Source organism: Xiphophorus maculatus, chromosome 7, assembly GCF_002775205.1.
Source record: "Xiphophorus maculatus strain JP 163 A chromosome 7, X_maculatus-5.0-male, whole genome shotgun sequence".
NCBI lineage: Eukaryota > Metazoa > Chordata > Actinopteri > Cyprinodontiformes > Poeciliidae > Xiphophorus > Xiphophorus maculatus.
This window is the reverse complement of record NC_036449.1, coordinates 24,787,995-24,800,738: the sequence shown is the minus strand read 5'-3', so window position 1 is coordinate 24,800,738 and position 12,744 is coordinate 24,787,995. Positions and strand designations below refer to the sequence as shown.

The window sequence follows — 12,744 nt, the reverse complement described above, 5'->3', positions numbered from 1 at the left end:
GGAATGTTTACGATAAACTATCAGACACATGTTTTTAACTATGCTGCATCTCCAACAGCAAAAAATCTGAAGAGTGTGGCCTGCAGTTTAATTTAGGCTTTTCCTTTTACTGGTTCAATCACATGCCGTGATCTATGGCTACGTTCTCACAGCAGGTCTTGATGTTTAATCCTGAATTTTTACTGAAATCTAAATTTTTTGGGTAGTAGTTTATACAAATAGTTAAATGTGACAATTAGACTTCTGTGCGAATGACTAACAACCCCAAACTGTTCATGGAAGTAATAACAGATGGAGAACTTTATAGGTCAGTTTTAAAGTTTATTGAGCAATGACAGCCAACAGTATTGTCACAAGATCATAGCAACACAAAGGAAGCTAATAAAATGAAAGCACAACTAATAGTGATGGCTTTTTGCAGAACATTGACTGCAACTCTGTAAGGAAGTCTGTTTGGATGAGTAGTCAGAGCCAGAAGTGGTTGGATTGTGATTTGATGCGCTTCAGTGAACAGACTACTTTCATAAGTTCATAACTATAATTATGAGTCATTGTTTATGTCCAGATTTATTGCAAATGGCTTCTTCTGGTGCAGAATTATGATGCATGTTTCATATCAGAGACAAAAGTTGAATTAAATGCAACATGACCATTAACTATTGGATATGTGTTTGATCTAGTACCTCATCTGGATGGGGCAGATTTCAGATTAAAAAATTGAAATTGGACCGTTCTTCCAGGATCACTCTTTCTATACACTCTGACCAACTTTCTGAACCATGATGCTGCAAGCACCATGTTTTACAGGGTGTTCAGGTTAATGCAAAGTCTTAGTTTTCCATTGCACAAACTTCAGTTTCCATCTCATTAGATGAGAGCACCTACGTTTGCTATATTTATGTGTTCCCTTGTGGAAAATTACTTTTTGACTTTCTTCTTTTTGCTCACCAAATTGGTGAGTTTGATGTAAAATAGCTGTCATGTTATCAATTAAACAACACACAGGTAGACTCTCTTTACTGCTGTAATAATGCTGGTTGCACTTAGGGGGATCAAAGTAAACCAGGAAAAAAAAACATTCCACAGGTTTATTTTTATTTGCAGAAAACTTTAAAAACTATGAATAGTTTTTTCCACTTCAGTTTTGGGTTGATAAATCATATAGAATCCAAATAAAACCCTTTTAAGTTTGTGGTTGTAACATGACAAAATGCAAAAACATGTAAGTCATTTGATCTTTAAAGATGCTGTTCAATTGAGCTGATGATTAAACTCAATGTGATTATTACAGAGAAAGCTGAGCCTTATTTAACTGAGCCAAAGGGCCTTTAATTACTTGCTTGGTTACACATTTATAGGTGTTTTGTTTTTAGGTGTATATGCGTGTCTCTGTGTTCCAGAGTTATTATTTTCCTCCTGTTCTCCATCAGTTACACAATGGGACCCATTGGGGGGGAGAAAGCAAGACATGGATGAAGGGAGTCTCTGACTGGAATGGAGCCACTGGGCCAGCTGGGTACTGAACCCGTGACCCAGTGGGTGAATGCTGCAAAATCGCCCCGTGTGACCTCATGTCCCTACAAAGGCCTTCATACCGGAAACCGTGACCACCTAAATGATGGAAAATCGCCTAAAGGCCATACAAGAATTAATGGGATTGTGGTACAAGCTGTAATTACAAATGTGAGAGCGTGTGTCGGTTTGTGTGTCGATGTGTAAAAGTGTAATTATGAGGTCTCACTCTGAGGAGTTTAGAGCTGCTGGGTGCTTTCTGATTTCCCTTGGTGCACAAAGAAACATTTCCTCAGCACATGTACACACGTTCACACACTTACATACTGTATTGAGCCATTGTGCACTTGCATGTTCATGTGAAAGTCTATCCTTGTTGCTGTCCTTTACAGGCTCTCAACTTTCAAGTGAAGTGTGGGAGTATCAGAGAGTGTGACGGACCCCTAAGTGCTGTATACACGCTTCACTTTGACAAGATTCTGAAGTCCCTTTTTTCTAAATTATTTGTTGTGTTCAGGGTCAACAAACAGAGTTGCAAGCAAAGCTGCAACTCTATTTGATCTAATACCACTAACTCTGAGATAACAGCTTTTTTCTCCAACTTCCCTGGCAGCAAAATTACACACATTCTTACACATGCTCACATGTATCTCCACTATAATTTAGTTAAATGTCCTTAAGAGAGTTGCACCTCAAACACAGGCCGCATGTTTAAACAGGCAGTAATTTGTAAAATTGTCTTTTTTGCATTTTATATCATGTTATAATGTTATTCCCTCACAAAAAAACATAGCTGGAGTGTAGCTTTGATTCATGCATGTTTGAGAAATCCTTGACTTTCCCATGGCTGCCATTTGAGGTGACTAAACGCTTGCTCTCACAAAGGCCAACATATTTCCATAAAACTCCTTCAGACTAGTGGATGCAGCAGCAACTGGCGCAAATTATTCCTCAGTCCAACGCTCCTAAGAATGGTTGTAAGCGGCATAACAGAGGAGCAGTGTTGTTATGACATGCTGAAGGCGGAGTGTCAGGAGGAGCTTCTAAAAGAGACAGAAGCCCAATTTTAAGGCATCAACTTGCGAAGTCAAATTTCTTTTCTGTCATTTTTGATAAAAAATTTTATAACAATTGAAGGTAACAGTTATTTGGTTGTGTTATAAATGGCACAATGTGCCTGGAAAATACATAACACTGCCCTTTAACTGTTGTTCTTGGCAGCACTGATAGAATTTCTTTAAACTGGTTAGTTCTCAGGTCTTAAAAATAACCAACTGATTGAGGTTAGGGCCATTCCTGAAGCTTAGAGCTTCAGTCACAATGTGTACTACTGAACATGGCATATTAAAAAACACGTAAACCAAATTGTGCATCTGGGATTGGTTGAATGGAACCAGCAGTGAAAGTTGGAGTTAGGTAATTGCCCACCACTGGCACAGACCCTCCACCCTAACTTACCCTTATTACACTACTGAAATGATGTTGGGATGGGACCATCAACACCAGGAAAAACAAGCATGAGAAAGTAGAGTAAACCAAAGACTCAGACTATAGCTAAAGACAGCACAGCATGGGAAAGCAACAATAAAAGTGGCTGCAGTAAATACCTGGAGAAACACTGGATATCTCAGGCTTGTTCATATCAGCAGCTGCTAATCAGCTTAAGTGCAAGGGTTCTACCTGGGTTGGCCCTCCATCAGTCCAGGGAGATTTACTGCAACAATTATTATTTTTAAAATATTTGATACATATAATGCAATAAGTGTATCAGGACAGAAAATCCATGAGTACAGAGAAACCAGACAACATCTGTCTACGGGACCCATATGTTAAAGCAATGAACTATTAATTGGGCCTCAAAGGGGATAATAAAATGTTGATTTTGTAAATGAATTTAATGCACACAGGGGGAAAAAGTGTGACCCAAAAGAGTTCGAATATGACTCACAATTTGAACTGAACTTCAATGTCAAAAAGAAAGCAATATTAGATTCTGCAAAATGTTCAGAGCAACTATCAGAAACACAAATGCAACTATATAGTAAAAGTGATATGATGAAAATAATTCAGTAAGATGGAAATGATATTTGAATTTGTTGTAAAACTTAAGAAAATCCAGTTGCATATGTCATATGTTACACTGCTGTGAGCTCTACTACAGGTGTTTATCTTTGCTCACTAAAAGGAAAAAAAACAGTTTTTCCTGTGCTAGCTCCCAGGTTGGAGTTAGAATCCACAGAGAGGAGATGTAATATAGTATGGAGCATCCCTGGGGGTCTTAACTCCTAAATTCACTTTTAAGAGTTTCTTCCTAGAAGGCATCTGTAACAATTAGCTGATGAACTACACCTGTGACTTGGCTCTGGTTGTTAACTGCCTGTGCACGTCTGTCTGCATTTGCTAAACATCCATGTTTTGAAAAAAGGGGCTAGGTAAGCTGACACCTGGAAGGTAAGCAGATGCTAACCTACCAAGCCATGCATATTTATCAACACCAACTTAACTTGTACTCATACTTCCAGTCAAATCCACAAAATCCAGTCAAATCCACAAAAGCCAATTTATTTTATTGAAAATTTACATTGTACCAAAACAAATTGGTACAATCGGTGCAAACAGAATCTCAAAAACATAGGAAACAAATGACAGGTCAGAGATAAAGCTAGGCTAGATTATAAAACAATTTGACAACCCTTAAACATCTCACTTAGAATTATTCCATTCATCATTCAAAATGTGAAAGTATGGCACAACAGCAAAACTACCAAAACATTTTAATCTACCTAAACTAACAGGCCAAGAAGAAGAGAAGCTCTGCAACAAGGAAAACTATATGTGGTTCACATCGCAGCCTGGTCTGGTATGGAAGAATGGAAAAAACAAAGAAATAGTTTAAGGAAAGCCTTACAAGGCAGCTTATTACAACAAGCCATTTGGCATTCAGAGTAAACACATGGAAGAAGGTGTTCTAGTCGGATAAGAACAAAATAGATTTTTTCCGACCTACAGGCAAAATGTTGTGCTTAAGAATGGTTCATGTCATGTTTTCAAATGGCCCTAAGTCTAATTGAGAATTTGCTGGTCACAGATACTCACCATAAGCAATTTTTCCAAAGATAAATGGGCAAAAAATTCACTATTTTTGTGCAAAGCTTACAAACATACACCGAAAGACATATGGGTGTGAGGACAAAGTATCGATACAAGATACACAAATGCATGCTCACTTGTTGAATTTTTATTTAACAAATCTGAAAACCCACATATATTTATTCAAACTTTATAAAATCAGAGTAAAAAAACATTGAAGTTTGAGACAAAACATGAATAACATTAAGGGGTGTGAAGACTTGTAAGGTACTGTATGTTCAGGGTATTTAATTGTATTTTGCAGACTAATTACATTAAGTGGAGGAAACTAACGTAAGATATGTTCATCTCGGCTATACTGAAGTACAGGTGAATATGCGTGTGTCTGTCAGGAGCCTGTAGGGCCAGAGTCATTCAGCCAGAGTCGACCCACAGAGACCTGCTGAATTATGCAAATGTCCGTGCTGACTCTGCTCTCTATGTATGTGTGTGTGTGTGTGTGTGTGTGTGAGTGCATCAAGTTATAAAATAGTAAAATGCCTCCCACATCTCCTCCCATTTCCTCACACCAGGACAAATATGCACTTCAGGGACTTCATGGAGCTTACCTCTCTGTGACAGCTACAGGGGTGTGTGCGTGGGTGTGTGTGTGTGTGTGTGTGTGTGTGTGTGTGACAAGTCTCCAAGACAAAATTACAGTTGGCACCTTTGTAATATCTCCCTTTGTCTTGTTTCTCTCTTCTGGTCTCAGCTTTTCTGTCTTCATTTGTCACTGATTCATCTCTCCACTTCTTTCTCCTTCTCCCTCACCTCCCAACCTTCCTCCCTTCACTCCGTCGTTTTATTTTCTTTCCTCTTCCTGACATGCTTCCAGGCTGTGTTGCTGAGACCTCCAATTTATCCTGAGGGATTTGTGGTCAACACCCCTGTCTGCTATTCTCATTATTCCCGCTCTCCTTCTTGCCTCAATTCATCCATCCATCTCTCTCTCTTTTGCTCTGTGATTCCCTTATGAACACTTCTTCCCGCTGTCAGCCTGTTCCCTTCACTCACCTCTTCCCCTCTGAACCTCGTTTTTCTCCCTCTGGCTTCCAGCTCTCTTCCGCCCTCTTCACAGCTCATTTTTTTCTATCAGTTTAATGCTTGACAACCTAACATTTTGCACTTTATTTCCTTTCTGTTATCCAAATATTGTTCATGTTTTTCATTTCAAAGTACCTCTTGCTCCTTTCTCATGTTGCATTCCTTCATCTATCTTTGTTCCTCTTGAATAAAGCTTTTTTATATATATATGACTTGGCTTGGTTCCAGTGGTGCAATGACCACAGAGAAGTCTGCCAGCATTTCTGAGAACTGCATGATTACAACTGGATTGCTTTTACATTTATTAAAAGGAAAGTCAGCAGAAGGTCTCAACGAATTTAAGATGCAAGCTGTATGTCTCAGAATAAGACCTTATCATGTTTTCCAACTTTGTGAACAAAATGCGATAGCCAGATTTGACTGCTTTTCTGTTTCATGATATTGAGGATTTCTGATGATTCTTAAAACAATGAATTCTACTCTCTCCAGAAACACGCAGACAACTATCCACACACACTCACATCTGAAGATAATTTAGAGAAGCCAATTTACCAAAAAGTTATGTGTGTGGACTGCGGGAGGAAGCCAGATGGAGGGAGTCTGCACAGGGGGGACATGAAAACGTCTTGCAGAAAGACAACAAGTCAGGATTCAAACCCAAGACTATCTTGCCGCAAGGCAACAATGCTACCAATTGCACTAACCATAAATAAATAGTGTAAATAAATAAAAAGTTTAAAAAATGTTTTTGTAAACATTGTTTTTTGTTAAAGCCACTGAGAGCAATACTGCATTCAGAACCGGGTCTTGCTTAAAAAATGTTTTGAAGACCTTGTGTTCAGTATTACTCAGCTCAGGTTGGACCAGTATCAGTTTTTCTCTTTTTTTTGGTGCAAGTCAAACATCAAACCTCAAATTCACCACTTTTGTTGTGCAGCAAGCATTTTTTACAGTGCTTACACTGTACAATGCACACAAAAGATGTGCAAAAAAACAATGGAAAAAATTATATTTTCCTTTTTTTTTTATTTTGGAAATTTGCACTACCCCCAGGATCGTGCTGTCCTGGGAAATCGAGCATGTTTTCCATATTAAAAACTGCCTTTTATTTTATCCACCAGTACTGCCACAATGGTGTTGTAAGAGTGATGTAGTAGCCTTGAAATGTTGATAATATTTCTCAACATTTTTGGTCCTGCCGCTTTCTTTTTCTATGTTGTCTTAGGTCTTTAGGTGCAACTATAAATTTTTTAAATTATTTTTAATAAATGTTGTGCATTTTAGCCAACATTTCTAATTTAATTTTCAATGCTTTGTTCTCTGAAGATCTGTGCTTTTCCTGACAGTACAGCATTTCCAAATAGGGGCAAAATATATCTGAACATTATCCTTCGTGTTAAAGTCAGTTTGAGTCCCTTTTGGTTCAAAACAGGCATTAAACGACATTATCAAAACCATTAAAGATCACACAAATCATCAGGATGTTGTGTGACAGCAGCACCACCCCTATGGGCTGCCTCCCAGATGTTTAAGTGACTGACTGGAGTGAAGTGGATGGTTTATTAAGGGCCACTCATGTGAGACAAATGTTAACATGCAAGAAAAATGAGGTTGAAAAAAACCCCTATCTTTGAGTATGCGTGTTTAATTTCTGTAAGCATTGCATTTACATGGAAAATTGTACATTTAATGCACACTTAATAGCTTTATTTAGAAACTTTTAATCATTGTGTCTCGGAACACCTCTAAGAATCATTGTATCAGAGTTGAACAGCAAATGCTGATGACTTTCTCAGACACAAAGCAGCGGAAGAAAGCATTAAATATGGAGTGCTGAGGGACGGAAGGAAAGAGGGATGGAGAAGGTGCAACAAGAAGGGGAAGACGGATATTAAATAAATGTAAAATTGGATAGATGAAGAGATTTTAGGAGAAAGAGAAGGAGAGTAGAAGATAAAAAGTTTAACAAAAACACTGATGGATTAATGCGTCATTACAAAAACAAAGAGTCTGAACATTTGTGAACAAAATGACTAAAAACCAAGATGCAGAACTGTTTCAAAGTTCAATCCCATAATTTAGAAAGATTCAAACTCTTTTGACATACATTTTAACTTGTTTTTAGTGATAAATGGCCAACTTGTTACACAAACTGGTAATTAAGTTTAAATCAAAGCTGCAAACAGTTCTGTAATTCTAAATATTTATTTTGCATCCATTCTTTCACAATGAGATAATGATTCTCAGACCGAGATTTAATGAAGTGAGTGAAAATCCTGATCATCTTAACGGCAGTATGCACTAGGGAGCAAAAAGAGTCAAAACATCCTTACCAGCACCAAATGTTTTCTACCACGAGCTGGTGATGATTTATTCTAGACACATTCTCACTACACACACACACACACACACTTCTCCCATTCTGTGTATCTGTTGGTATTCAGCTCGAAGCGCCTTTCTAGTGTTATTGGGGAATCAAGGAGGATTATGGGTGGTAACACCAGCGAATAATCTGGAAGCACTGGTCATTAATCTGTTTTGCGTGTTGGATTTTTTAAAATTATTATTATTGTATCAAATCTGGTGTCAGCATGCCATTAAACTGCAGTTGCTGAATGAAATACATTAAAACTACATAACAGTTTATGTAAATCCTAATTGCAATACAAATCCTGCAAGTTTTGCTAATTTTCATGTTTATTGAGATGATAAAAGGTGGAAACTTCTGTTCATCTTTAAAGCTGCTGAACACATTAGCAGGAGACTGAATTTCTTTAGGTTCTTTTCACTCAGTCATTTCCATATGTTTCATTTCCTTCACTGTTTTATCCATTTATCATTTCTCTGGGAGTCTTATGGGATCTTTAGTTCACAAAGAGACCCCAGATGGTCACACTAAGCAAAACACATGCATCCGCTAGCATGTGCATTCATTAGCGTCCGTTAAGGAATAAGCGTTTATAGCACAAGGCTAGACGTGGGGATAGACCACAGTGTGACCACAGACATGGGGAAGAATGGTTGCAATGGAAAAAAACAACCACAGCCACTGAACTACTCTTCTAATTGGATTACGTTTTTACCCATTAAGACCCAAAAAGCTGCCTGGTTTGTTTCTACCTTGAAACCGCAAAACTGCAGCATGCCCACTGAAGATATATCATGATTTTACACCTCTGGCAGAAACAACTCAGGGACCTGCTCAGCCATGTTTCCATTCAGCAGAGCTCTGACCAGAAAGTAACACGAAACAGATGTGATGTGAAAAACAGAATTGAAGAAAGTATAAATGCATTTACAGTCGAGTCAGCTTCAGGCTTGGAGATACCAGTTCTCTCTTTTAGACTTGGTTGTAAACCTTTAAAGGGCTCCAGCTGAATGCCAGTTGAACAGTTTAATTGGAGACACTGGTTAAAATTTTGGTTTGTGGTCAATTACATCTGCGTATGGTGCCTTGCAAGTGATGCAAGACATCTGCATTGCACTGTAAAGTGGAAGGAAAAGGACAAATGATGCAAAACATTTTAAAAATAAAATTTCAAACAGTGTGAAGTAGTTTTTCTATTCCTGATTCAATACTTTTTAGAACAACCTTTTGTAGTTAAAACTGCAGATCATTTGAGATAATGTGTTTACCAGCTGTTCACATCTATAGACAGAAATTTTTGCCAATGCAAGCCCAGTACGATAGGATAGGAAGTGCATCAGTTGTCAGGTCTTGACACAAATTCTAAGTTGGATGTGGGTCTGAACTTTGACTAGTCCATGGTTTTATTTTTTTCCAACAATGGCTTTCTTCTCTCCACTCTTTCAAAAAATACTTTGGACGTTTCACTGTACGCCCTGCTTTCAACTTCTGCACAACTTCATCCATGGCCTGTTTGGTGTGTCAATTACTCCAGCTTTTTGTAAACTAATATTCTCAAACAAGCCACTATTACCTTCACAGAACAGATGTGTTTCCAGTAGAAATAAACTGCATCATGGACACACTTTGAATTTAGCAATTACGTGACTTCTGAATGTGATTGGATGAACTAAATTTCACTTAGTGGGTGCCTATCCTATCATTTAAAATCTATGCAAAATACATTATTTGTGTTTGTAATGTTGCAATATGTGAAAAAGAGTAGATGAAGTACACAATCACAAATGTTTTCCAATTGTAACCAGCTGTTCTGCTCACCTTCTGATTCTTCCCATGCCTGTAGATCATCCAGTCTTCTCCATTAGTACTCACTTCCAGTTTGAAGGAGGAAACATAATAAATATTCTTAGTTTCTTTTGAGATGGCGCCCTGAGTGGCGATCCCTGTGAGGACCTTTAGAGTATGGAGGTCCACCTGTTGGTAAAAGAAGATGGATTTAGCCTTAGGAAGTTGACTTGTTGTACTCCAGCATTTTGCATCTTTCTGCTTTTTTCCACCTCCTCCTTTCTCTGCTTCTTTGTGCTTCTTGCACTGCTGAGACTCTCTCTCAGCAAATCAATGGTTATGACCCGCGGCTCTTTTTAATTTCCTCACATACAATAAGAATAATCACCTCCCATGCTAATTGTAGATGTTAAGCTGTGTGTCTGCTATTCTACTGGCTGTGTTGTATTAAATATACAGAGGTCCAACAGATTTTTTCTGTCGCTAAAGCAGCAATGTGAACAATGCAACATTGCTGAGCATTTTACAAAATCTATTCATAAATTCAACATAAAGAATAGCATTTTCACAAATTTTCTTGAAGATCGTAAAAATAGAAAACAACTGCTTATTTATTAACAGAAAATTATTTAAAGATGAATGGCATGGGTATGTAAATAGGCCTATATTATGCCATTCTGCGATAATGCTCAATGTTTTTAGAGTTTTATAAATAATTATTCACTATTGTGTTGAATTCTTTGTTTGATCAAAAAATCCAACTTGTCTAGTTACATATGTAGCACACTGGACATAAACCATAATACTACCAAAAAATATACTCTAACAACAAGGTTTTTTATAATGGAGCAGCATTTCCATCATCATCATGTGTAAGAATTCACTGTTTTTTTTATATTAAAATTAGATTTTGGGAAATAATTACTCTTGTTTCTTTGCGCCTTCATAAGTTATTTATGGTCTTGCTTTTAAAGGCTAATTCTCATTTTTAAACAGTGCTCTAATTGTTTTCTCTGACACTGTGAAAGGTTACAAAAACGTGGAAAAAATGATCTAAAAATGTATATTAGACATTATTTAAATCATAAGAAACTGTACAATGTTCACAAAGGGTCTTCTACACATTTTCATGTTAGAATTTTCCATTTTTCTAAATTTGAGTGGATTTTAATCAATAAGGCAGACTATAAAGCCTATGTTTGCTTTTTCTGTACTTAAATATACCAGGTCATTAGCTTAAAAAATCTAGATGTTTTGTTCTTTAAAGATTACAAATTATGATTTGCTTCTTTTTAAGAAATAAATTCTACTACTACTGATAATTAGGTGTACTGCGAGTGCATCTGATTAAATATTTGTACCGTTAAAACTTGAAGTTACATTTACAAAACTCACAACCCAATTTAAAAATTCAGTACAAATGAATCACAACTGATACTAAAAAGTTAGAGCTGCTGCACTTGAAGATTTCTTACTAAAACACATCAGCTTCAGGCTTAAGGTATCTCAATTTAAGACAGACAAATAGAGAGGAAAAGATGAGAAAGGTCCTACTGTTGGTCAAAACATTTATTCTCCTCCAAAGGAGCTGTTGAAACCTGCTGATTAATCTGAGACTGCTGTGTGAATGTGCACTGTTATGTCCCACATGGGTAAAGTACAAAACACCGGGGGAGGGAAAATGCTGCGTTTGTTATCTGTCAAGAAGACAGGTGTTTTAGATTACTTCCAACACACACACACGTTTCTGCACTGGTAGGGCAAGAACAAGATACAGCAAGACAACTAATCAATAGTTCAGGGCAGAGGATGAGGGGAGAGGAGATGGAGAAGTAAGGAGAAAGGTAGAAGGAGAGGGAGAATAAGAAAGGAAAGAACAGAGGTGAAGAACAAATGAAAGAGGGAGAAATGCTAAGTGAGCTTTCCCAGGGAGGGTTCCTCATCAATCACAGAGCTGTTAGAATAACGGAGCCACAAGAACTCCGCCATCAATCTGTACTGCACCTCAGTGAGTGTACAAAACAATAGAAAAGAATGGAATAGAAATTTCTCGCAGCAAAATAACACATACACTCTGGGGTCTTAGACACCATAAGTGGTACGATGTAATTAGAAGAAACCTGCTGAAAGTGAAGAATATGCACTCATCAAGGTTCTGTCACTGTTTGTTCAGTGACAAAACAAAGTAGCTAAAAGTGATAAAGTAGCTAAAGGTCTCTGGCCCTGTGCAGACCTGGCATCAAAATACATTCTGGTAGGTGATGTATTATGTTGCCTTGAAAAGGTTAGGGTAGGTCTTTATGGGCAATACAAAACATCTTTATTACATTTTTCGCTCAAAATCGTTCTATTAGTTTTTAGTCTGCTCAGTTCTGAGCTGTTTTAGGTACTTTTGACACTTTAAATTCAAATAAGGGTTTATGATCACACATGAAAATGGCAAGAAAAATACGCAATCATACAACCGTGTTTTTGAAAGCATTAGTAAAGCCTCCTGCATCATGATTACAGGTATGCTTGTAAAGATCATAAAACACAAAAGATAACCCATCTGAAACTAAACCAATCTGTCTTTTGGTGTGCTGGCCTCTGACAAACCTGAAGCTTTAGGCAGGCTTTGGAAGACTATCCAAAGTTGCCAACCAGCAGCATAATCTGTTGTTTACAGTGTGCGCCTATTCGAAAAGTCCCCTCTCTGGCTGCCCGGGCTAAACCTCACCTTCACTTTCTCTCTCTGAGCCAGACAGCCTCATAACTCAAGCTTAGCTCAGGGACAGAACAAAGCTGGCACTGTGACAGAACGCCGGAAACAATGCCTCACACACCCGTGCAGCTAAACCCAAACACCACTATGCCTCCCTCCCACTCACAGCTATCTTTCCCTCAAACCCTGACACAAATATATC

At 37.8% G+C, this 12,744-nt stretch overlaps 1 protein-coding gene across 2 annotated transcripts in view; it reads right to left on the bottom strand.

Annotated features, from left to right (window-relative positions):
- LOC102235215 (neuropilin-2-like) overlaps positions 1-12,744 on the bottom strand; it is a 119,134-nt gene that overhangs the window by 53,624 nt on the left and 52,766 nt on the right. For both annotated transcript variants that reach the window (XM_023336769.1, XM_023336768.1), the window contains exon 7: positions 9,872-10,027. In XM_023336769.1, coding sequence (XP_023192537.1) covers positions 9,872-10,027 — 156 coding nt within the window. The remainder of the gene's footprint in view (positions 1-9,871; positions 10,028-12,744) is intronic.